Source organism: Hemitrygon akajei, chromosome 11 (genome assembly GCF_048418815.1).
Source record: "Hemitrygon akajei chromosome 11, sHemAka1.3, whole genome shotgun sequence".
NCBI lineage: Eukaryota > Metazoa > Chordata > Chondrichthyes > Myliobatiformes > Dasyatidae > Hemitrygon > Hemitrygon akajei.
Window position 1 is genome coordinate 63301818 of NC_133134.1, and position 27255 is coordinate 63329072.

Consider the following 27255-nt stretch of genomic DNA (forward strand, 5'->3'; position numbering starts at 1 on the left):
AACCAAGCACTGATTGTGTGACTACTTTGTACTTCACTTGTATTCATCCCACAGGAACTACCCCAAGTTTCCTGTACCTGCCCCCTTTAATCTCCTTCCCATTCCCATACTGATCTACCTGCCTGTGGCTTCCAACACTGTTATAATGAGGGCCTGAGGAACAATGCTTGATCTTCATGGCAGCCTTTGATACCCAATATAGAATTCAAAGTCTTCAGGCAGCTCAGTTCCTCTGTATCAGAACTGGCCAATTCTGCTGCAGGTCATCTGAATATAATACTGTATAAACATTCTCACTTCATTGTCACAGTCTAATCTCCTGAACTTTTCCTACAGCTCGGACCCACATTTCACAGCATCAGGGTCAGTCATGATCTCATTGAGTACAGGAACACTGGCAGCACATTACTCTGTGAGCCTTCCCAGTAGCTCAGGGACAAAACTGTGTAGGTCGACAAACACTGATTTCCTTCCCTGAACTGTGGAGTTCTCTAGGTTCTCTCCTTTCCCCCTACAGACTGCAGACATTTGAAGCCCAACCCTGCACCAAACTATTGATGAGAGGGTGATGTTCACCAAAGTTTGAAGGAGGTTAAGGAAAGAGATAAAGTAAATCAAGAACTGCTAACCAGTGATCAACATCACCAGTTACAAGTAATTAATCTCACTGACTACTTCTCTGGGCTTTCACGACACTAAACTGTCCTACAGTATCAGTGCAGTGCACTGGGAGTGCTGCACTGTCAGAGGTGTGATCTTACAAACAGGATGGAAGAATGAGGCCCAGCTGCCCTCTCAGGTGAGTGAAAGGATGATTGCTTTGAAAAGCTGGAGACTCCTCCCTTGTGTTCTTCCCAACATCTATCCCTCACATAAACTGGATTGTGATTCAGTCACTTGGGTGGGTGGGAATTCAGAGTTGATGGTAAGCACCTATGCAAGACCCGTGGAGGTCCAAGTTAACTGCAAGCCAGCTTAGCAGCAGTCTATGTGAAGGACTCCCATTATAAACAGTCTCGTCCAGTGGATAACTGTGCTGCTGCCTCACGTGGCAGAGGTTTGGGTTGGGTGAGCTGTGCTGGTTTAGCCTCTGCCTCCACATTCCTCAATATCTGGCTCATTAGTCAATCATTCACCACAGCACCGTCCAGGGACTGGAGCTGGGAGAAAATGGGGATTCCTGTTACTATAATGAAAGTACGTCATTGGCCGGAGGGGTTTGTGGAATGACTTCTCAATTTTCTCATGTGCCAGGGCTCTTCCTGTATATCGCACATATCAATGAGTTTGATGTGAATGTAGAAGGCATTATTGGTAAGCGTGCATGTGTCGTGAAAAGTGGTGGTGTTGTTGCTGATAGCAAGGAGGCCCCAGAATGATATTGAGCTGGTAAGCTGGTAGATTACATTGTGAATTGTGGGAGGACTAATAAGGGTAGGATCTGTACCGTGAACATATAGCCCAATGGAGTAGCAAGGAAAGTGAGCTAGGTGTATTAGTCTGAGATTCCTGAAGATGGCAGCACAGATAGACAAGGTGGTGACGAAAAGCAAACAGGATGCTTGTCTTCGTTAGATATAATAGAGTATAAGATCAAGGAGGTCTTGATATAAATTTATAATACATTAGTCAGGCTCCAGCTGGAATACTGGCCAGTTCTGGTCATCATATTAAAGGAAGGATGTGATTGGACTGGAGAGAATGCAGAGGGGATTCCCTAGGATGTTGTCTGGAATCGAATACTTCAGTTATGTGGAGAGACTGGATGGACTGGATTTGTTTTCCTTGGGGAAAACAAGGTGTGCAAAAATTACTTGAGGTGTAGATAAATAGAAACTTATTCCCACGGTACAAGTGTCTTAAGACCTGCATGATTTTCCTCCTCTACCACCACTGGCAGTGCATCCCAGACACCCACCACTCTGCAAAAACTTGACTCGCACATATCCTTTCAACTTACACTTTCTCACTTCCAACATTGGTCCTGGTTTTAAAAAAGTTAAGGCTGTGTTGATTTTCAAGATTATCAAAGTCATTTTCAAACTCTTAATTAGTGTTGGTCATTCATATTTCTGTCATCTCCTTCAACCTCCCAACACTTTGAGATCTTCCCCCCACAGCAAACCTCCGGCACTTCTCAGAATTCCCTCACAACAACATGGGGGCTTGATGGTCAGTGGAGCTCTGCATCAATTGGGTTCTGCTTCTAATAAGGTTCTGTCTCCAGCCACCTTAGCCCTAAGCTGTGGGACTCTGTCCTATGCATCTCTGACTCTTTGATAACAACTCTATAGGTCAGTTGTGGAGAGCGCCCTCTTCTTTGTGGTGGCGTGTTGGGCCGCCAGGACTTAAGAACTTTTTAAAAGCTATTATTAATGCTTTTTGAGATAGTGATTTAGATGCATATCATATTTTTTACTGAGTTAAGTATTGTATGTAATTAGTTTTGCTACAACAAGTGTATGGGACATTGGAAAAAAAGTTGAATTTCCCCGTGGGGATGAATAAAGTATCTATCTATCTATCTATCTATCTCTCCTGGTGCGGAAGCTAAGAGTTTGTGCTGTAAGGGAAAGTGTGTCAATATTAATGAAAACTAGCTATTACACAGAAGGTGGGGTGTCAGTGTAAGTGGGTCTATTGCAGACAGGAGGGGTATAACCAGTGGAGTGCACCAAAGATCAGTTCCTAGCCCCAGTTATTTACCAACAATGTTGATGATTTGGAGGAGGGTCAGGATGTAAGGTGTCTAAGTTTGCTGATGACACGAACCTATGAGGGAGAGATTGTTGTGATAACTATATTTGGACTCTGAAGCTGATAGGTTGATTAAGCAGGTGAAAATATTGCAAATGCATTATAATACAGTATGTGAGACCATGCACTTTCTATGTGGAGTAAAAGGCAGATTATGATCTATATGGAGAGTGACTGTAAGTGAGTGAGATTTAGAGGGATATATCAGTTCTCAGATATGTATCACAAGAGGTTGCAGAAATATTAAGAAAGCAGATCCTGCTGAAGGGTCTCGGCTTGAAACGTCAACTGATCACGCTTTTCTACAGATGCTGCCTGGCCTGCTGAGTTCCTGCAGGATTTTGTATGTGTTGTTTGTAGTGTATCAGCCTTTACTGAATGAAGTTCAGACATTGGAAAGTATTGGTACAATTGTACAGGTGAGGTTAGATTTGAATTACTTTTCACAGTTTTGGTTTTGTTATTTAATACATCCCATATTGACATTGAAGGTAGTCAAAAAGGGATTCACTCCCTTTGGCTAATTTCTGGGAAGAGAGGATTGTTTTGTTACTGGTGGCTGAAGTAATTAGATCTATATTCTTTGAAGAATAAGTGGTGAACTTCATGATATATAAAAGATTTTAGAGGGGGCACAACAGAGTTGATATCGAGATGCTTTCACATGTGGGAGTGCCTTGAATAAGGAGATGGTGTCACAAGATAAGGGGCCAGTCATTTAAAGCTGAGGTACATAGGAATCTTTTCACACAGAAGGCGGTAATCCACAGAAATTTGTGACTGGAAGACTGAGGGCATTTAATGTCGACTCTTTATTTCAGGGAAGGGTCAGCTCTGTATTTCTCATGATAGATGCTGTCTGACCTGCTAAGGTCCTCCAGCATCTTGTGTATATTAAAAACACAAAATGCTGGCAGAACTCAGCAGGCCAGACAGCATCTATGGGAGGAGGTAGTGACGACGTTTCAGGTGGAAACCCTTCATCAGGAGTGAAGTAACATGGGATGGTCGAGGGGGGATAAGAAGTGGGGGGTGGGATGAAGTAGACAGCTGGGAAGTGATAGGCTGAAGGGAAATGGGCTAGGGGGAAGGTGGAGAATTATGGGAAATAAAAGAGAAAGAAAGGCAGGGCTGGGGGGAGATTATAGTGAGGGCGGAAAAAGAGAGAGAAAGAGAACCAGATTAAAATTATAGATAGGGATGGGGTAAGGGGGGGGCAGGGGTATCAACAGAGGTCTGTGAGTTGAATGTTCATGCCGGCAGGTAGGAGGCTACCTAGGCAGGAGATAAGGTATTGGGTTTTTTTCTTTTTTCTTACAGACTCTCACAGCTACCTAGACTCTGGATTTCCAGTGTCGGCAGAATCACTTGTGTTTATTTAAAGAGTAAGTAATTATATTTCTGAAAGATCAGAAAATTGAAGGCTATGGAGAACCAGCACGGAAGAGAAGAGGCCTGGGGTAGAACAACCACAATCACGTTGCATAGTGAGGCTGCTCCTAATTTCTTACATTTTTTCTGACTTTATTTAATATTTGCCTGTTCACAGGATATAGACGTATCCAAAAATGCTTGCATTTATTGGTTATCTTTGAGTGGCCTAGATCTCAATAGGCAGTTCGGAGTCAGTATCACTGGCAGGTCTGGAGTCACATTTAGGCCCAGACCAGATGAAGATGGCAGATTTCATTCCTACAATATTAATCAGCTAAATTTTTATACAATAACCCAGGATCTTTGTGATTCAATTTCAGAGTTTGATGTCAATCCAGATTAATTTAATTAATTGAATTTAAATTCTCCAGCTGCCACGATGGAGTTACATTCACATCTGGAGATTGACTCTCAGCTCATCCAATAACTTAAACAATGTACTACCCCCACCTCTTTGACCCGGGCCTTACTCAGCTGTCCTATCAGGCTCTATTGATGGATTATTAGCAAATCCACTTGAGAAAAGCTCCGATCTTGGGAAGCTTCACCATACTGAGGGCATTATATAAATGCATGTTACTGTGACAGCCTACGTATTTTGCTGATGCTGAGGTTTCCTTGGAAACCAAACGTTCAACTTGATTTGCATTTAACAATAGTCATAACACAAAAGCAATCAGGCCCTGCTAATTCTCCTATAATCCAGTAGAAGAACATTGCTTTAAGTTAAATATGTAGCCCAATTATGATCTCTTAATTACAATATAAACACCAGACATCTATGAAATTTGAACTGCATTCACTGAAAGGTTCAATTATGAAAATTAGATTTGTTAATGATTCTCTTACTGAACATCAAATGTATCAAAAATTTAGAAATTTCCAGAAGTATGTAAGTTTTCATGAACATTCTATTTTGTTATCAGACCAAGTTTCTATCATTAGTTATTGCAAAATAGAAGGAGCTTATAACTGGGAGAATGAAGAGGTATGTTATTGGCAGTGGAATGATTTGCAAGGATGTACTGACCTGCAGCCATACTTGATTTGCCTTGCTTGTGTGGAGGTTCCTCTGTTACCTTATCCAAAGGTGGTTGATAGATGATCGCTGGAGTATGAGAGCCACTTCCTTCGTTCTTAGAGGGAGTCACCGTGACGACGTGCTTGTCAGCAGTGGTTGGAGACTGGAAGGCATCCCCGATCCTGGACAATAGCTGTGGGTCTGGTTTGAGTACTTTCTTCTGAGAGGGCACAGTCTCTGGACTTGACTGCTTGTTGGGAGAGGCAGGTGATATGGAATTTGAGACATTACCTGGAACTTGGAGAGAGAAGGTCACCTCTACAGTGTGTCCAGCAGGTGTGCTAGTGTTCCCCCGAGTTGCACTCGCACTTGGTGTTGTTTTCTGTGCGCCGGCAGTGCTCGGTACATTGCCAAATTCTGCTGGCTTCTTTATATTCCGGTCTACAGGTGAACTGTGAATTTGCTTGACATCTGAGGGACTAAAAGCAGAAAACATTCCATTTTCAATCGTGGTTATGTTCATTCCACATCCAGTGCCCTTAGTTACAGGGATTAAAAGAAGGAATTGTGCATGCAGTCCTACACACCTGCTCACTCATTCAATCAAATTACAGCCAATATGGATCTGAACACCCACTTGTGACTCCCCTTCCCCACTTAATCCCCTCATTCCACTGTGGATCGTGTCTGAAAACATGCAATAAATTCCATGGAGTTAGCAAGAGTCCATTTCCAATCCCCATACAGGACTTCTTGGGGACCTGGGAGATAATTCTTTCCAACTGGGAAGTGTGGAAGATTCCTCTCACATTGGATGACATTAGGATCCTCTGGCTGGCATTGCTGACTAAGACAAAGACAGCAGTTAGAAGCACAGAAAGTACACATAGCCCTTGCCTGAAGTCTCTACCTTCTAGGCAAAGTGGTCAGTGTGATATACAGTGGATATTGAAGGAGATATTGGACATTGATCATGAGAAATGTTGCCTCATGTTGCACCTACAGAGAGCCTTGTGATTCACATTAACATTTGAGTTCTCAGGGGCAGGCTATTATTACATTCCCTGAATCTACAGGGAGTCTGTGATCTCTTTTTCTATTTCAGCCGGTGATCTGTGCTAGGGAGGTACCATGCCCTTCTCTTAAGTCAGGAGCCTCAGTCACCTCTTTAACAGTGTATCAGTAGTGGCTGCAAAGTTCTATGTGAACTAAACTACAGGCAGAGCAGCCCAGGTGAAATGTGAGGTTGGGTTGAATTTCCTGATTTGCCCAGAGCAAATATGATATATCTATACAGTATAATGCATTCAAACTTACAGACCAAAGTAATTGACCAAAGTGCAGCTTTGTATGGAAGGTTTTACAGTTTGCAAAGGGAGCGAAGCTTTTCTTTGCAATGGTTTCAGTAGTTAGGATCAATGAGTCAATGCTTGCACATCAGTAAGGCTCTCTCAGGAAATGTTACAACTTGATGGCAGAAGATCAGTTCAAAGTAAAACTCCATTTTAATAGATGCTATTGAATTACCCTTTCAGAATTAGCAATTATTCAGCTGCAGTGATTACCTGGGCCCTGTTGAAATCGTGCTGAGGTTAAACATTAGCCATAACTCATGGGGCAATGCTTACTGGGAGTCAAGAACCCTTTGGACTCCATCTCTCTCTAGGCCTGCACACCCAGCACAGTGCAGAAGCAGTAGAAATTGGACGAGAATTGACTGCTGCTTTTTGTTTGTACGTGGCATTTTGCTCTTGTTCTGTAACTTGCTGGTGATCTCTGAGTTATGCTTGGCCAAGTTGCTCTTCAAGGTCTCAGTTTGAAAGGGAAGAGGTGCTGGGAGGCGAGCATTGATGGAAGCTCACACAGGCTTACTTCAGTACTGTGTGGGGCCTAGGTCCTTACATACTACTGCACACAGTGACGGGCACTTTTCCTGTCTGTTCTCCAGATGGCAGGATGTGACAAGGTACCATAGGGGTGTGGGTGGAGATCAGGGCCAGGGAACTAGCACAGGATCAACTGGAGAGAGCTAGAGATTGTACTTGAGTGGTAGCTGCAGCTTAGCAGGGAAGGTGAGACTAAGGACAACAACAGAGGTCAAAAGGAAGTGAGGGATTGCAGTGAGTGGACAGTGATTCATGCCCAAGGCTGAAGGTTGGTAGTATATTGGTGAGAGTAGATCAATAGTTGGGTGGGGACAATCATGCAGTAGATCCATGATGGTCAGTAGTTCAGTGGTGGGGATGGGGCTCTGACACAATGGGTATGTTTTGTAACTACAAGGGATCTGAATCAGGGTAGATGAGTGGTCACTACCATCCAAGAGCTACAGCTATGTGTCCATAGATGTGGGAATGGTATGCAGGACTGAGGAAGCAACACTAAATATTGCTCCCCACATCCACCTATGGGATATTATCCATCACATCACATTCATCCCTGGGTTAATACATCCGAAAGATGTAGACCAAATGGAAAAGGGTTGTTTATTTAGGAGTCCCTGGTTTTGTGGGACTTCCAGAAGTCCACAATGATAACAGGAGTCCCAAACATCTACGTTTTTCCTTTGCAAATGGTTCCTCAATGGGCAGAATGATAGTGAAGCAGTCAGTATAATGCTTATCGGTGCCAGTGATCACAATCATGATTCAATTCCTGCACTGTCTATGAGCTTGGACATTCTCCCTGTGACCGCGTGGGATTCCTCAGCGTGTTCCGGATTCCTCCCACATCCCAAAGATGTTCAGGTTAGGGTTAGTAAACTGTGGGCTTTCTATGGTGACACATTTGAGCTGTACTCCCCCCACCCCCAGCACATCCTCGGACTGCGTTGGTTGTTGATGCAAATGGCACATTTCACTGTATGTTTTGACATACATCTGACAAATAAAGCTACTCTTTAATTGTTATCTTGTTTATTGACGTCAAATCAGACAGTGTGCAAAGTATGGTGCCAGTTGACCCAGTTACTGTCCAGCACTTCTCTTGTCAGAGGCTGGGCTACTCTTACCCCAGTGCACCGCAGCTGAGAAAGATCAGGTTAATCTTGCTTGATTCTGTGGGTCACATCGGGCTACTGCCCGAGCTGGTGAGTTACAGCAGCAGGGAAATTCCACTGATTAAGTCAGTTATGCCAGTGACATAGGTGAGTGGCCAACTAACCTAATGATCCAGCAGATCATTTCTGGTCCTTATTACCCTACATAAATCAATCATATTTCTAGAGTGAAGTGAGCTGAACTGGGATGCACTGCCTGAAAGTGGATATCAAACTGCAGGAAAGTGATCCATGACACCTAGTAATGAGGGACAAAGAAATGGCAGATGAACTTAATACGTATTTTGTGTCAGTCTTCATTATGGAAGACACCAGCAGTGTGTGCCAAAAATGTGAGAGTGTTAACAGGCATAAGTGACTGCAGTTACTATTGCTAAGTAGAAAGTACCTGGGAAGCTGAAAGGTCTGAAATTAGATAAATCACCTGGACCAGATGGACTACACTCCAGCATTCTGAAAGTGGTAGCTGAGGAGGTTGTGGAGGCATTAGTAGTGATGATGTTTGAGTCCATTACTTAGGATGTGATTTCAGGGTCCTTGGAGGCACATGATAAAATAGGCCAAAGTCAGCATGGTTTCCTCAAGGGGAAATCTTGCCTGACAAATCCGTTGGAATTCTTTGAGGCAGTAACAAACAGAATGGACAAAGGAGAATCAGTGCATATCATTTACTTGGATTCTGACAAGGCCTTTGACAAGGTGCCACAATGAGGCTTCTTAACAAGATAAGAGGTCAAGGTATTACAGAAAAAAATACTAGCATGGATGGAAAATTCACTGAATGGCTGGAGGCAAAGAGTGGGAATAAAGGGAGCCTTTCTAGTTGACTGCCAGAGACTAGTGGTGTTCCATAGGGGCCTGTGTTGGGACAGCTTTTTATGCTATCTGTCAACGATATTAATGACAGAATTGATTACTTTGTGGCCAAGCTGGCGGACAATATGAAGATACTGGAGATACAGGTAGTGTTGAGAAAACAGAGAGGCTGCAGAAGGACTTAGATTAGGAGAGTGGTCAAAGAAGTGGCAAATGGAATACAATGCCAAGAAGTGTATGGTCAACAACACATACAAAATGCTGATGGAACACAGCAGGCCAGGCAGCATCTATAGGGAGAAGCACTGTCGATGTTTCGGGCCGAGACCCTTCGTCAGGATGTATGGTCAGGATGTAAAGTGTATGGTCACACGCTTTAGTAGAAGAAATAAAAGTGTAGTCTATTTTCTGAATGGAGAGAAAATTCAAAAATTTGTGGTGCAAAGGGTCCTCATGCAAGATTCCCTAAAGGTTAATTATCAGGTTGAGTCAGTGGTAAGGAAGGCAAATGCAATGTTAGAATTCATTTTGAGAGGTCTAGAGTATAAAAGCTAGGATGTAATGCTGAAGTTTTATAAGGCATTGATCACAATCTTGAAACTAAGATGGCGGCGTGACGCAGCTTGCAGCGGCCACTCCGGAGCTGATTATCTGTTATTTGTGAAGTGGGGTGCCGTGCACAATCATAATCGGATGAAAAACGGATGTGGGAGCACGGAGGAACATCGGGAAATCTCCAGGAAGACCTTCTTCGTTGCTGCTGCTGCTGTGAGGTCCGGGTCTCTGCTGGGAAGAACAGGCCCCCAGTCCTCGGGGTCGTATTGCCAATGGCCGTTGGCGGGGGTATCTTAATACGCTCGGCAGAGGATGGCGCTCGGAGAAGCTGTGCCGGAGGGGATGGTCGGAGGCTCGGAGGTTCGACGGACTCGGAGTCCGCTGCGGTCAGGTCGCTTTCACTGTGTGCTGCGTCTGCAAGGCTGAGTTGGGCGGCGCCGTGGAAGTCCATAGCGGGGGTATTCCCTTCTGCTGCCGGCGTGGGATGGCGAGTCTATCGGGGACCCTGAGGACTTGTGGAAACTGTGTGGTGGTTTCTTTCGAACTTATAGTCTTTTAACATCTTTGGACTATTTTTACTGTGCCCATGGTCTTTTTTTTTAATCAATTATGCTATTGTTTGCACTGTTGTAACTATATGTTGTAAATATGTGGATTTGTGCAGGTCTTGTAGCTTTAGTTTTTGGTCTTGTTTGTCTGGTGGATTTGGAGCTCCTTTCCGGGGAACGCGCTAAGATGGTAGCGCGATATTAAAACGCAGCAGCCTCTCCAGACTCTGGATTGGGGATTGCCAAACGTTATGTGGATTTTCTGGTGTAGTCCGTTTTGTCATGTGTTTTTGTGATATCATTCTGGAGGAACGTTGTCTCATTTTTTAACTGCATTGCATTTGTGGTTTTTAAATGACAATAAACTGAATCTGAATCTGAAAAGCTGGGATGTAATGCTGAAGTTTTATAAGGCATTGATCACACTGCACTTGGAGTACTGTGAGCAGTTTTGGGCCCCTTGTCTAAGAAAAGATGTGCAGGCATTGGAGAAGGTCCAGAGAAGGATTATGAGAATGATTCTAGGAATGAAAGGGTTAATGTATGAGGAACGTTTGATAACTCTAGGCCTGTATTCACTACAGTTTAGAAGATCTCATTGAAACCTATCAAATATTGAAAGGCCTGGATAGAATGGATGTGGAAAGAATGTTTCCTGTAGTGGGAGAGTCTAAGACCAGAGGACACAACCTTAGAATAGAGGGACATTCATTTAAAACACAGATGAAAAGGAATTTCTTTAGCCAGATGGCAGTGAATCTATGGAATTCATTTTCACAGATGGCTGTGGAAGACAAGTAATTTAAAGTGGAGGTTGATGGGTATTTGATTAGTCAGGTTGTCAAAGATTACAGGGAGAAGGCAGGAGAATGGGGTTGAGAGGGATAATAAGTCAGCCATGATGGAATGGCAGAGCAGACTCGATGGATTGACTGGCCTAACTCTGCTCTTATGTCTTATGGTCTTACGAATGGATGGTAATATCAGATCCAGCAACCTAGATCAGCTGCCAGGGGTATTTGAAGATATTTGTAACTTCTTCCTACATCAACTTGAAGTTCTCACCTTCTTTAAGAAGACCACTATTATTCCAGTATCAAGGCAAAGATCAGGTAACATGCTTTCATGACTGCTGCCAGTGGCTCTGTCATCCACCATTATGTGGTGCTTTGAGAAGCTGGCCATAGCACACCATCTCCAACATCTGAGGAACTTCAGCTCACTGAAGTTTCCAGTTGTCTGGAGAATTCAGTGGACTGTAGACTGAATTTAAAATGCAGCTCAGAATAATATTCTTCATGGAGCTACAGACTTGGCTTGATTGCAAACTGGGAAACATCTCATTTACCTGAGATGTCTGCATATGCATGAATGCAGGTCAGACACAGCGGTGATTAACACTCATTTTGGGTGTGTTGGTATGAAGATCTAGATGTTTGAAAATTATGTGCAACGCAAAGGAAGCATTATGAATGCCTGTAATTATAAAAATTGTCCTGTTGTCATCGTTCTTCTTTAACATATAAAACTGTGATATAATATTGGGTCAGAGAGCCTCTATCCAGACTGACTCTAAAGGCTGTTGGCTTGTTTGTGCCGAATAAAGACTTTTGCACTACCAGTATCGTGTCTCTCTGCTGGCATTCATTGCCAGTCACAACACTGCCAAACAGGTCCACGGCAGGTCCCTGTCCAAAAGTTCATCTCTGGAGCATCTGGATAATAGACCTGGGACTCAACACCTCCTTTTGCAACTGTATCCTTGACTTCCTAACCAACCAATTGCAATAAGTAAGGACAGGCAGCGACATCTCCACGAATTTTTCTCAACACTGGCGCCCTACCAGACTTTGCCCTCATCCCCCAGTTTACTGCCTCTGCTACTCAGAACTGTGTGGCCAGATTCTGTTCTAACTCCATCTACAGGTCTGCAGATGAGGTGGGATTCATCTCAAACAACAATGAGTCAGAGGAGATAAAACCCCAGTGCCATGGTGTCATAGCAACTATCTGCCCCTCAATGTCAGCAAAACAAAAGAACTGGTCACTGGGAGACAGTGCGCACGTTCCTGCTTATGTTAACAATGATCAGATTGAGAAGTTCCTATTCCTATGAGTGAACATTATCAATAGCCTTTACTGGTCAAACCACCTAGACTCAATGGTGAATAAAGTTCACCAGTCCCTCTACTTCCTCAGTGGCTAAAGAAATTTGGTATGTCCCTTTTGACCCTCACCAATTATTACTGATGCACCATACAAAGCATCCTATCTGGGTGCACAACGGCTTGGTATGGTAACTACTCTGCAAGAAACTACAGCGAGTTGTGAACACAGCTCAACACAACAAGAAAACCAATCTTCCCTCCGTGGACTCTATCTACACTTCTCGCTGTTTTGGTAAAACAACCAACATAATCGAAGACCACACTCACCCTGGACATTCTCTCTTCTCCCTCCTCCCATCGGGCAAAAGATACAAAACCAGAATCTCCCATTTTGGATGGTGATGCACCTGCTCACCTCTTTAGCCAAGAAAGCACAACAGCGTCTCCATTTCCTGAGGGGACTGAGGCAAGTGAGGACCTCCCCCCCCCCCCACTCATTCTAACCAATTTTTACAGGAATGACATTGAAAGTGTTCTAACCAGCTGCATCACTGTCTGGTACAAGAATTGCAAGACATCTGACCACAAAACCCCACAAAGGATTCCGAGAACTGCTGAGAGGATCATTGGGGTCTCTCTTCCACCCATCCAAGATATTTGACAGGAGCACTGAGTATACAGAGCCCTTAGCATTGTCAAGGGTAACTCCTATCCACCCTACAATCTCTTTGGCCTCCTATTACCAGGCGATAGATTCCATGGCATTAGGACAAGGACTGCTAGGATGGGAAACAGCTTCTTCCCCCAGGCCAGGAGACTACTGAACTACCTGCCACCACCCAGGTCTCATCACTTATGAAGTGTAATACTGTTTACTTTTTAACTTGTGTCATAAATACACCTTATGCTAAATGTCAGTCTTCTGAAATACAATTTATTATTTGTGGTGATATTACTTTATGTGTTGTGTTTGAGATATATGTACTGGGTTGTGCACCTTGGTCTAGAGGAACTTTGTTTCGTTTGGCTGTACGCTCAGACCCCGCATAACACTACCCCAAGTAGCACTGATTCATTACAAAGCAGTTATTCAGTTCTTCATTGAAATTATTAAAAATGACAAAAATTCATTCTAAGCAACACTTAAAGTTTCTTGAGTGGCCCCTATTACTGTAAGCATTCAATCAGCCAATGAGAGTGCGTTACATATGCTCTGAGTCACTCACAGCCAATCATATGTTAGTTCACACTCTGCCTCCACCACCAATGTAAACATTCTTGGTCCCTCACCAATTTATTCCATTTTTTCACCCATAATGTCTGGAAAATGGCCTGCAACTTCCAGCGAGGGTTGTACATGTAAGATGTCTAGGAAAAACATCGGCATGGATGTTAAACTGCAAGTGATATGCAAAGATGTTCATGGTGGCAATGTTGAAGAGTTACTGCATTCTCATGGTGAGAGCCTTAGCAATGAAGAGCTTCAAAAATTTGCAGAACAACGCATCCTGGGTGAATCTGAGGATACGGCTGGAGAAGAGGAAACACCAGCAAGAAACCTCACCACAAAATTCCTCAGCACGGCATCACCACAATCACACAAATCATGGACCAGTTCATCGATTATGACTCTGAATGGGAGCGAAGCAATAAGGCAAAGAGAGGCGTTCTCGACATGATTTCCTGCCACCGAGAACTGCTTCATGAGGGGAAATTTAAGAAAAGGCAGTCAAATCTCGATGCCTATGTGAAGAAGAGCCCAAAGTTAGAGGAAGACCCACAGGCTGGTCCCTCCCCTAAAGTGTAACCACAGCCCGCTTCCCTCCGCTGCTGCTGCGATGTGTTGCTGCTCTGCTGATGTACAGGTTCGGCCTATTTGTGTGGTTGTTACTCCACAAATTACTGAGGATACATAAAATGATATATATCACAGATTTGATTTTTTAATCAAGAACACATGCCCATTTATGTAGTGCTATATTGCCCCCACAGAGTGCTGATTTACATAGTGCTCCACCTCCGAGGAATACATCCTCAGCGTTAAGCGGGATCTGAGTGTATACATTGTATACAGCTGAATGACAATAAACTTTAACTTGACTTCAACAGAAAGCATGTACCACCAACTCAAGGACAGTCCCACTGTTGTTCGGACTCTTGTGCATTAAGGTCAGCTGTCTTGCCTGTCTGCTTTGTACAGGAACTCTATATTCTCCATTCTGTTATTAGTTTTCCCCTGTGTTACTTCATTGTACTAACTTGATGAAATGATCTATGTAAATGTCTTGCAAAGTTTGTCACTGTACATCGGTAATGGGGCAACGACAAACTTATTTATCAATATTATTTAGGGAAATAAGAAAGTAAGTGATAGACATACAGTAGCTCTAGACCATTCATCCCTTCTGCCCACATTACTATTCAAAGATAGTATGAATGACCTTTCAGCTCAATTCCATAATATTGCACTAACTCCAATTCACTTGGTTCTCTGAATATTCAAAATCAGTCACACTTTCTTAAATATACTAAGTGACTGAGTCTCCAGTGACCTCTTGCACAGAGAATTCCAAAGATTGGCACCTCCATCCTCTCAAACCTCGTCAGGATTTTGTATCTTCCAATCAGATCGCCTAAATTCTTGCCCAATCTGCTTAATCTCTCCTCATTTGCCAAATGCATTGAATAAGCCAACTTGGTGAATTTTCATTGCACTTCCTCTGTCGCAGATCAGGAGTGCGGACCAATATACTGCCTTCCACAGGCAGTCACACCTGGGTCCTGTGTAATGGAGATGCCATCCTTGCCTTTATACTCAAATTCTCTTACAATAAAGACCAACATAACCTTCCTAATTGCTTTCAGTAATTCACTTCCAGTGATTCATGTACAAGAACAGTTAGGTCCCTCTATACATCAACACCAGTCATCTCTCACCATTTAAAAATACTTTGCCCTTTTACTTCTGTACCACTCCCACATTAAATTCTCTCTCCCATTCACTATCTATCTATATTGCCTTAAAGCCTTTGCATCCTTATCTCAAACTACACAGCTGTCCAATTCTGTATCAGCAGCTGACAGCAACCTAGCATTCCCAATGGTCAAATAACCACCAATCACTCCAAAGACAACAACACTGTTATCAGGTCAGTGGGCAGGAAACCCTCATCCCTTCTTTCAATCACTCTGGCTGAAGCTATGCCTGTGTCTGTCCAACTCCAGGTCAGCTGACAGCCACTAAGCATTCTTATTGGTCAAAAAAAAACATCAATCACTCTCAACCTGGAACGTGACTGTTCATTTCCCACCACAGAGGCTGCCTGACCTGCTGTTTCTCCAGCTCCTTTGTGCGCCAGTCACTCTGTCTGTGCCAACACCTATGGCAGCCAATCTTCAAGTCAGCTGACAGCCAACTCTGGCATGGGAAGATCTTAACAGGCAGAGGAAAAGATTCAAGAAGATGCTTGAAACCTCCTTGATAAAATGCAGCCATGCCCACCAATTCCTGGAAATCTCAGACCTATGACTGCTTGAGTGGAGAAGGAGCATTTAGAATAACACCGAGAACCATTTATCAATTAGCCCAATGCAAATGGCAGCAGGAGCATGCAAAGTATCCACATGACCATCCTATCAGCCACCTGCTGCCCAATCTGTGGAAGAGCCTGTAGTTCTGACCATCAAATCATCAGTCACCACATGATCTACACAGCCAGAATGGAGGCAAACTCATGGGAATGCCTAAGATGAATCAGGTGCATGACTCCTTCATTCAAATCACTAATACAGAAAGCATATTGTCCCATTCCCCACGTCAAACCCCTGATCAGAGCCTCTGTTTTCTATCAAATAACTAACACTCCATTCCCACCAAAACCTCTCGTGCTGTCTAATTTTGTTCATGTAGCACCTAATCAAAAATCTCTGAAATCCAAATACATCATATCTACCAGTTCACCCTTATCTTCCCTTCACGTATGGGACTACCTGAGCAGATCTTTTAAAAAGATTCAAATCACTTCCTTCTGTCCTGCACTGTTCTAGGATTCAATCACTTAACACTATACTATGTATCAGTCAAAACCTCCATCCAACAGGTGGCATTATCTTTTTATAAGGATCAGATTCAGTATTCAATAACTGGAAGACAGAAGGGCTGTTTTACAAATCCTTGGGATAAAGACGGGAATCGGTGTACTTTGCTAGTGTTAGAAAAGAAAACAAATCCATCTGCAGATCATTCCCTTAAATCTTGATGGCCATAATCTTTGTGATATACAACAGATAGGTTTCCTGTTGTCCTCACCTACCAAACCCACTAGCCTCCGCTTCCAACACATAATTCTCCATTACTTCCACCATTTCCAACAGGGTTGCACCACCAAGCACATCTTTCCCTTGAACCTCCCTCACTTCCTGCTTTCCGCAGGGAACACTCTCTACATGACTCAAAAATCCCTCCTGACTGATGTCCCACCTGATACTTATCCTTGTATGCGGGACACATGCCATACCTGCCTCTACACCTCCTCCCTTACCTCAGGGCCACAAACAGTCCGTCTAGGAGAGGCGACACTACACTAATGAATCTGTTCGGTTCATCTACTGCATCTGACACTCCCACTGTGGCCTCCTGTAGATCAGTGAGACCCAATATAAATTGGGAGAACATTTTGACAAGCACCTACACTCCGTCCACCACAAAAAGTGGGATTTCCTGGTGGCCATACATTTAATTCTAATTTCCATTCCCATTCCAGCATGTCAGTCCATGGCCTCTTCTATCGCCATGATGAAGCCACACTTAAGCTAGAAGAGCAACACCTCCAACCTAATGGTGTGAACATCAATTTCTCTAACTTCCGGTAAATTTCCCCTCCCCTCCTCCCCTTCACCATTCCTGTTTCCCTCTCTCACCTTATCTCCTAACCTGCCCATCGCCTCCCTCTGGTGCCCCTCACCCTTTCCTTTCTTCCATGGTCTTCAGTCCTCTCCTGTCAGATTCCCCCTTCTCCAGCCCTTTATCTCTTTCACCAACCAACCTCCAGCTCTTTACTTCACCCCTCTCTCAGTCTCACCTGTCACCTCCCACCTGTGCTTCTTCCTTCCTCCCCCACCATCTTCCTCTGACATCTCCCCTTCTTTTCCAGCCCTGCTGAAGGATCTCAGCCTGAAACGTTGACTGTTCACTCTTTTCCATAGATGCTGTCTGGCCTGCTGAGTTCTTCCAGCATTTTGTGTGTGCTGTGATAATGAGTTGTGTTCAGTTTCTCAGGGTACTTGCTGGAAGTCGATGACAGTCGAAGACCACCCACAGGCACATTGTTCAGCACATCCCAATTTCCCTCTTAAAGACGTATCAATGCAGGAAACACGAATGAACTATATGCTACCCTGCCATTATTTTTAAAGACTGAATGTTATTTTGCATTTTGTGGGGTCTACTGTATATTGGGAGAACTTGTGCACACTTGCAGACAGCTCCTGCCCCCTTGCCATGATTTCTCAGCTGCGTACACTGGGGAACCATAATATTTCTTCTGTGGGGAAACCTAGAACTAAGGAGTCATGGTCTAAAAGTAAATGTTGCCATTTCAGTTAGAATGAACTGTTTTTGTTTCTGACGAAGGGTCTCGGCCCGAAACGTCGACAGTGCTTCTCCTTATAGATGCTGCCTGGCCTGCTGTGTTCCACTAGCATTTTGTGTGTGTTGTTTGAATTTCCAGCATCTGCAGATTTCCTCGTGTTCTTGTTTCTGTCAGCTGGCTGTTAGTCCTTAGAATGCTCTTCTTCAAGGGGCAAAGTCTTTCAATATTTTTAAGGCAAAAATAGAGGATTCTAAATATAAAATGGGGTGAAAGGTTACAAGGGGTTGAGTTGCAGATCTGGAAAATTGATATTTTCTTTTATTATTGTCATGTGTGCCAAAGCGCAGTGACAAACCTCTGTACCGCATCCATATCGATAATTTCATCACAACAGTTTGAAGTAGTTCAAGGGAAAACAATAACAGAAAGCAAAATAAAGTGTTACACTTAGAAATACAATTAGATCAGCTGTGATCTAACTTTGAGTCATACTTTTGATGTAGCATCTCCCATCCAAACCTAAAACTGCTTTGTTTCTGAAATCAAGTTAATCGACAAGCATTGATTCAACACAGAACATGTTTACAATCTTGTGATCATTCTTCTGTTCCAAACAAACGCTTCTTTATTAACTTAAACTCATAACAATTAAAGTCACAATTAAAGGCCATAGCAATATCATTATCCTCTTGAGCCATTCCATTATCATTCAATAACTTGAAAAATTAATCTTGGTGCCGTGACTTATTACCCAAGCAAACTTGAAAACCAAGTCTATTTTTTTTCTAATAATGAATTCACAAAGGCTTACTGTGTTCTCAGATCAGTATGGAAATTTTCTCTTGAGTGTTTGACTAAAAAGAATTCCAGCCTTTTGATTCAATAGTGTTCTTTGTTCACTATTCTTTCTTATTGAGTGTCCTTAAAATCGTCAAAGCCACAGGAGGTAGTGGGAATAAGCTCCACAAGACCATACGATATAGGAGAATTTGGCCCATCGACTCTGCTTCACCATTTTAGCATGTCCAATCCATTTCCCTCTCAGCCCCAATCTCCTGCCTCCTCCACATATCCCCTCATGCCCTGACTAATCAAAAATCTATCAATCTCTGCCTTAAATATACCCAAAGACTTGCCTCCACAGCCAACTTCCACAGATTTGCCACTCTGTCTAAATAAATTCCTCCTCTTCTCTGTTCTAGATAGACCTCCCTCTATTCTGAGGCTGTGCTCTTGGGTCCTAGACTCACCCAATAGAGGAAATATCCTCTCCATGTTCACTCTATCTAGGCCTTTCAACATTCAATAAGTTTCAATAAAATCCCCCCACACTTACTTACTGCTCAATTTCAGCAAGTACAGGCCCAGAGCCAACAAAAATCTTAATATGACAAGCTCTTCATTCCCAGAATCATTCTCACTAACTTCCTTTGAACCCTCTCCAATGTCAGCACATAACTTCCTTAGATAAGGGACCCAAAACTGCTCACAACACTCCAAGTGAGGTCTTGCCAGTGTACATTCTTGCTTTTATATTTTAGTTCTCTAGAAATAAAAGTGAACATCGCATTTGCTTCCTCACCACCAACTCAACCTACAAATTGACCTTTGGGGAATCCTGCAGGAGGGCTACCACGTCCCTTTGCACTTCAGATTTTTGAATTTCATCTTCATTTAGAAAATAGTCAACCTTTTTGTTTCTTCTACCCAAGTGCAGAGCCATATACTTCCCAACACTTATTCCATCTGTTTAACCATTCTCTTAATCTGTCTGTCCTTCTGTAGTCTCTCTACTTCCTCAAAACCTCCTGCCCCTCCACCTACCTTGTATCATCAGCAAACTATGAAACAAAACCATCAATCCTGTTATCCAAATCATTGACATATAATGTGAAAAGAATGGGTCCCAACACAGACCCCTGTGGAACACCACTAGTCACCAGCAGCCAGCCAGAAAAGGCTCCCTTTATTCCCACTCTTCGTCTCCTGCTAATCAGCCAATGTTCTATCCACACTAGTATCTCAGAATCAGATTTAATATCACCAACGTATGTAATGAAATTTGTTAACTTTACTGCAGCAGTACAATACAATATATGATAAATACAGAAAAAACTGAATTACAGTAAGTACATATATATATTTGCATTGGGTGTTGTGCAATAATCTGGAGGCGATAAGAGAGCTTTAAGGTTAAGGAACCCTTAGGGAACAGTGATTCCAATATGATTGAGTTTACTTTGAAATTTGAGAAGGAGAAACTAAATTCCAATGTGTCAGTATTTCAGTGGAACAAAGGAAATTACAATGGCATGAGAGGGGAACTGGCCAAGGTTGACTGGAAGGGGACACTAGCAGGAAGGACAGCAGAGTAGCAAAGGCTGGAGTTTCTGCAAAAAATGAGGGAAGTGCAAGACAGATATATTCCAAATAAGAAGAAATTTTCGAATGGAAGAAGGACACTACCATGGCTGACAAGTAAAGTCAGAGCCAAAATAAAAACAAAAGAGAGGGTATACAAGGAATCCAAAGCTAGTGGGAAGATAGAGGATTGGGAAGTTTTTAAAAACTTGCAAAAGGAAACTAAGAAGGTCATTGGGAAAGAAAAGATGAATTATGAGAGGAAGCTAGAGACTAACATCAAAGAAGATACTAAATGCTTTTTTAAGTATATAAAGGGTAAATGACAGTCAATGGAAAATGATGCTGGAGATATTGTAATGAGAGATGCAGAGATGGCAGAGGAACTGAATGCATATTTTGCATCGGTCTTCACAGTGGAAGACATCTTCAGTGTATTCAAGAGTGTCAGGGAAGTGAAGTATGTACAGTGAAAATTATGACTGAGAAGGTGCTCAGGAAGCTTAATGGTGGATAAATTTCCTGGATCTGATGGAATGCACCATTGGGTTCTGAAGGAAGTAACTGGAGAGATTGTGGAGACATTAACAATGATCTTTCAAGAATTGCTAGATTCTGGCATTGTACCGGGTGACTAGAAAATTGCAAATGTAACTCTGCTATTTAAAAACGGTGGCAGGCAGCAGAAAGGAACCTATAGACCTGTTAGCCTGACATCAGTGGTTGGGAAGTTGTTGGAGTCGAGTGTTAGGGATGAGATTATGGAATACCTGAAGGCACATGACAAGATAGGCCAAAGCCAGCATGGCTTCCTGAAAGGAAAATCCTGTCTGACAAACATACTTCAATCCTTTGAGGAAATTACAACCAGGGTAGACAAAGAAGATGCAGTAGATGTGGCATACTTGGATTTTCAGAAGGCCCTTGACAAGATGCTGCACATGAGGCTGCTTAGCAAGATAAGAGCCCATAGAATTACAGGGGAGTTACTAGCAAGGGTGGAGCATTGGCTGGTCAGCAGAAAACAGAGAGGGATCCTATTCTGGCTGGCTGTTGGTTACCAGTGGAGTTCCACAGGAGTCGGTGTTGGGACCACTGCTTTTTATGATGTATGTCAATGAATTATTAGACTATGGGATTAATGGATTTGTGACTAAATTTGCCAATGAATCAAAGATAGGTGGAGGAGCAGGTAGTGTTGAGGAAACAGAGAGCTTGCAGAGATACAAAGGGACTTGGGAATCCTTGTGCAGGATGCCCTAATGGTTAACTTCCAGGTTGAGTCGGTTGTGAAGAAGGTGTATGCAATGTTGGCATTCATTTCTAGAGGTATAGAATATAAGAGAAGGGATGTGATGTTGAGGCTCTATAGGGCACTCATGAGATCACACTTGGAGTACTGCGTGCAGTTTTGGGCTCCTTATTTTAGTAAGGATATACTGGCATTGGAGAGGGTTCAGAGAAGATTCACGAGAATGATTCCTGGAATGAAAGGGTTACCATATGAGGAACGTCTGGCAGCTCTTGGGCTGTATTCCCTGGTGTTCATGAGAATGGGAATCTCATAGAAATGTTCCAAATGTTAAAAGGCCTGGACAGATTATTTATGGCACAGTTATTTCCCATGGTAGGGGGTCTAGAACAAGAGGGCACGACTTCAGGATCGAAGGACATCCAATTAGAACAGAGCTGCTGAGAAATTACTTTAGTCAGGGGGTGGTAAATCTGTGGAATTTGTTGCCTTGGGCGGATGTGGAGGCCAAGTCATTGGGTGCATTTAAGACAAAGACAGATAGGTTCTTGATTAGCCAGAGCATCAAAGGGTATGGGGAGAAAGCAGAGGAGTGGGGATGAATGGAAGAATTGGATCAGCCCATGATTGAATGGTGGAGCAGACTTGATGGGCCAAATGGCCTACTTCTGCTCCTATATCTTATGGTCTTATAGACTTATGCATATTAAATTGTTAAATTAAAATAAGGAGTGCACAAGCAGAAATAAAAAAAGTAATGAGGTGGTACTCATGGGTTCAAAGCCCATTCAGAAATCAAATGGCTGAAGGGAAGAAGCTGTTCCTGAATCACTGAGTGGGTGCCTTCAAGCTACTGTACCTCCTTCCTGATGGTAACAATGAGAAGGTGGTATGTCCTGGGTGGTAGGCATCCATAATGATAGACACCCCACCTTTCAGAGGGACCACTCCTTAAAAATGTCTTGGATACTACAGAGGCAAGTACCTATGATGGAGCTGACTAAGTTTACAACTTTCTGCAGCCTACTTTGATCCTGTGCAGTAGATTCCACCCCCGCCCCCCATACCAGATGGTCAGAATGCTCTCTACAGTACATCTGTAGAAGTTTTCAAGTGTTTTAGGTGATAAATTGAATCTCCATAAACTCCTAATGCAATATACCTGCTGTCTTGCCTTCTTTACAGTTGCATCGATATGTTGGGACCAGGTTAGGTCCTCAGAGTTATTGACACCCAGGAGCTTGAAACTGCTCACTCTCTCCACTTCTGATCTCTCTATGAGGATTGATTCATGTTACCTCAACTTACCCTTCCTGAAGTCCACAGTCAACTCTTCGGTCTTACTGACATTGAGTACAAAGTTGTTGCTGTGACACCACTCAACTAGCAGGTATATCTTGCTCCTGTACACCCTCTCATCACCATCTGAGATTCTACCAACGATCAGCAAATTTATAGATGGCGTTTGAGCTATGCCTAGCCACACAGCCATAGATAAAGAGAGAGTAGAGCAGTGGACTAAGCACACATCCTTGAGGAGCACCAGTGTTGATTGTCAGCAAGGTGGATCCACTTGCAGAGGGAGGTACGGTGGACCAGGTTCTGTAGCTTTTCAATCAGGAGTGTAAGAATGATGGTGTTAAATGCTGAGCTATAGTCAATGTACAGCATCCTGATATAAATATATTATCTTTATTATAGGTACAGTATCTTTACTGTAATGCCATAGGCTCTTAACGTTAAACAGCCTCATGTGTGGCACCTTGTCAAAGGCCTTCTGAAAATCCAAGTACACAACATCCACTGATTCCCCTTTGTCTATCCTCCTTGTTCCAAAAGATTTGTCAGGGAAAATTTTCCCTTAAGGAAACCATTCTGACTTTGGCCTATTTTATCCTGTGCCTCTGAGTACCCTGTAACCATTTAACCAACCACTGAGGTCAGACTAACAGACCTATAATCTCCTGTCTTCTGTCTCTCTCTCTGTTTTTGAAGAGTGGAGTAACATTTGCAATTTTCCATTCCTCCAGAACCATGCCAGAATCAATTGAATTCAGGATCAATGAATTCAATTCAGAATTAAAGGATCAATACTAATGCTTCCATGTTCTCTTCAGTGACCTCTTTCAAAACCCTGGGGTGCACACCATCTGGCCCAGGTGACTTATCTACCTTCAGACCTTTCAGTTTCCCATGAACCTTCTCCCTGGTAATGGAAACATCACACACTTCTAACCCCTGCCACTCTCAAACTTCTGGCCTGCTGCTAGTGTCTTGCACAGTGAAAAATTATACAAAATATTTATTCAGTTCTTCCACAATTTCCTTGTCCCCCATTACTACCTCTCCGGCATCATTTTTCCAGCGGTCCAATATCTACTCTCCCTCTCTTTCACATGCTGTTCATCAAAAGTAACTTTTGGTATCCTCTTTAATATTATTGGCTAGCTTACTTTCATATACGATCTTTTCCTTCTTTATGACTTTTTAGTTGCCTTTTGTTGGTTTTGAAAAGCCTTCCATTCCTCCAACTTCCCACTAATTTTTGCTCTATTATATGCCCCCTCTCTTTGACTATTACATTGGCTTCGACTTCTCTTGTCAGCCACGAAAATGTCATCTTGCATTTGGGATACTTCTTTCCTTTTGGGATGTATATATTTTATTGATCCCAGTAATTCTAGCTATTGCTGTTCTGTTGTCATCCTTGCCAGTGTACTTTTCTGATCAATTTTGGCCAACTTCACTCTCATGTCTCTGTAATTCCACTTATGCCACTGTAATACTGACTTCAGCCTCTCCTCAAATTTCAGGGTGAATATCTTATATTATGGTGACTTGTCCCCAAGGGTTCCTTTGCCTTAAATTCACCAATCAGTTCCGGTTCATTGCACAACACCCAATCCAGAATAGCTGATCCCTTAGTAGGCTCAACCACAAGTTGCTCTAAAAAGCCATCTTGTAGACATTCTACAAATTCCTCCTCTTGCAATCCAGCAGCAACATGATTTTCCCAATCTACCCGCATATTGAAGTCGTAGCATTATCCTTTTGGTATGAATTTTCTACCTCCCATTGTAATTTGTAGATCACATCTCTACCTCTGTTTGGGGGTCTGTACATAATTCCCATCGGGGTCTTTTTACCCTTGTAGTTCCTTAGTTCTACCCACAATGATTCAACACCTTTTGACCCTATGCCACCTTTTTCTAATGACTTGATTTCTTTTTTTAACCAACAGAGTCATGCCACTCGCTCTGTCTACCTTCCTGTCCTTTTGATACAACATACTTTGGACATCAAGCTCCCAGCTATAATCTTCTTTCAGCCACGATTCAGTGATGTCTACAACATCATACATGCCAATCTGTAACTGTGCTACAAGTTCATCCAGCTTATTCAGTGTACTGTGCACATTCAAATATATATAACACCTTCAGTCCTGTGTTCACCCTTTTCAATTTTGTCCACCTTTTACAATGCAGCTCATCCTCTTGACTGCAATTTTGCCCTATCATTAGCCTCTCCTTGCTCGCAGTCTCACTCCATTCTGCCTCTGTTTGTAAACCAGCTACCTCATCCTCAGCTCAATCATTCCAGTTCCCATCCTCCTGCCAGATGAGCTTAAACCCTCACAAACAGCTCCAGCAAACCTGCCCGCAGGGACCCGCTCTGCGAGTACACGGCTCCTCTGTAGAGAAAGTTAAGTGCACCAAGTTCCTGGGAGTTCACGTCATGGATGACTTCATCTTGTCCCTTAATACCACCTTTGTGAACAAGAAGGCATTGCAGTGCCTCTGCTTCTGAAGGAGATTGAGGCAAGTGACCACCCCCCCCCCCCCCCGCCATTTTAACTTAATGTTATTGGAGCATCATTGAAAGCAGTAGAGAATTGGACCGGAATCCCTACAAAGGACTGTGAGAACAGCTGGAGAAACATTGTCTCGTTTCACAGTACACATGTATATAGCTCAATTACAATAAACTGGACTTGAACTGACTTGATATTGGTCCCCCTCAGGTTCAAGTATAACCTGCTCCTTTTGTACAGGCTGTACCTTCCCTAGAAGAGATCCCAATGATCAATAAGTCTGAAACCCTGCCCCGTGTCAGTTCCTCAGCCATACATTCATCTCCCTCTACCTATTAAATGCTCCCAATAGTGTGCATCTCAAATAGCCTCTGACAACCAGTTCAAGCTCTTGGCCTTCATGTGTGGCTTAGCTGCTAAGCCTGGCAGATCCATTTCTACTGACAGGAGAAGGGGCTAAGGTGAGTTACTGGTGCCTTAAAACCAGTTGCTTTGGGCAGATGGGGCTCATCAGCCTTGGTTGGCAGCTCATCTTGGAGAAGGAAAACTGATCTCAAACTTCCACTGCCTTGTGGCTGTACCCACTCATCTGGAAGGCTTCAGGAGCAGACCTCAAGGAAAAACCTGAAGCTGGAATCCCTAAAGGCAGACTTACGTTGAGTTCAATGCTGACTGGCATCTCTGGTGCCAAACTGTACCGATCTCTGCCATTCCTTTGGATTCATCAGCTGCGTGGAGAGAAGGTTTCGAGAGTCAGCGGGAGACGCTCATGGAGTGAGTACTGTTTCAGATCCGCTCCATAATCTTTACTTATTTTAACCTTTGATCACCCTTATTCAACTTATTGTTACCTACACCAAAAGACTTTTGCTACTTTCTCGGGCTTATTGTTAAGATTTTATCGTGAATTTTGGAAGATATGCAAACAGAAATGGCTCTTAGATCCAAAGGACGAGAACCGGGGCAAAACCCGAACGGTAATGGAAAGAAGCCAGCTCAACCTCAACGCACTGAGTTAACTTATGAACTGCTTATGGAGCTTTTGGATAAAAAATTTGAGGAACAACGTCAGGCTTTTCAACGAGACATAAAGGTTTTTCAAGATTATATGGTTAAGACGGATTCAGTAATTAACCAGCAGCAAGCGCTTATCTCATTGCTGCAAGAGGAAGCGCGGAAACGAGATTTGACAATTGAAAAATTGCAACAGGATTTAATTTCGACTATTAAATTGGTGGAGACACTTAAAGCCAAGAGTGTCGATTTGGAGAATCGGTCCAGAAGACAGAACCTACGCATACTTGGTCTCCCAGACGGCATAGAACAAGGCGATCCTTCGAAATACTTTGCTCAATTTCTAAAAGATGCGTTTCCGTCGGTTTTTCCAGTAAACCCTCCGCTACTTGACCGAGCACATAGAATTTGGAGTCGATCACCGACGGTTTCAGATAAGCCCCCGGTGGTAATCGTCCGATTTCATTACGTACACGATAAAGAACAACTCATTCGTGAAGCTCGAAGGGCTGGGATGATTAAATTTCGTGATTATTGTTTTCGTTTGGTCCAGGATTTCAGCCCAGAAGTCATGAGAAAAAGGCTGCTTTTTAAACCTCTGATGTCTGAATGTTATGAGAAAAATCTAAAACCTGCGCTCTTATACCCGGCGAAGCTCAGGATCTCCCCCCCGAATGCTCCGCGCAAAGTATTTTTGTCTACCTTTGAAGCGAAAAAGTATTTGGAAGAGAACTTCCCTACTGATACAGTTACTACTCTCCAGTAAATGAGTGATTCTGATCGTGAAAGATGGTTTTTGATTTTTTAAACCAGGGTTAGTCTCTGGTTATTGGTGTAGGTTTATCCTATACTTCATATTTAAGTTAAAGTGTGTTTTCGTTATATTAATCGCTCTGTCTTATACACTTTAACTACTATACTATATTTTT

At 43.0% G+C, this 27255-nt stretch overlaps 1 protein-coding gene across 2 annotated transcripts in view; it reads right to left on the bottom strand.

The window, feature by feature from the left end:
- LOC140735658 (MICAL-like protein 2) overlaps positions 1–27255 on the bottom strand; it is a 118177-nt gene that overhangs the window by 16814 nt on the left and 74108 nt on the right. For both annotated transcript variants that reach the window (XM_073060969.1, XM_073060970.1), the window contains one exon: positions 5222–5691. In XM_073060969.1, coding sequence (XP_072917070.1) covers positions 5222–5691 — 470 coding nt within the window. The remainder of the gene's footprint in view (positions 1–5221; positions 5692–27255) is intronic.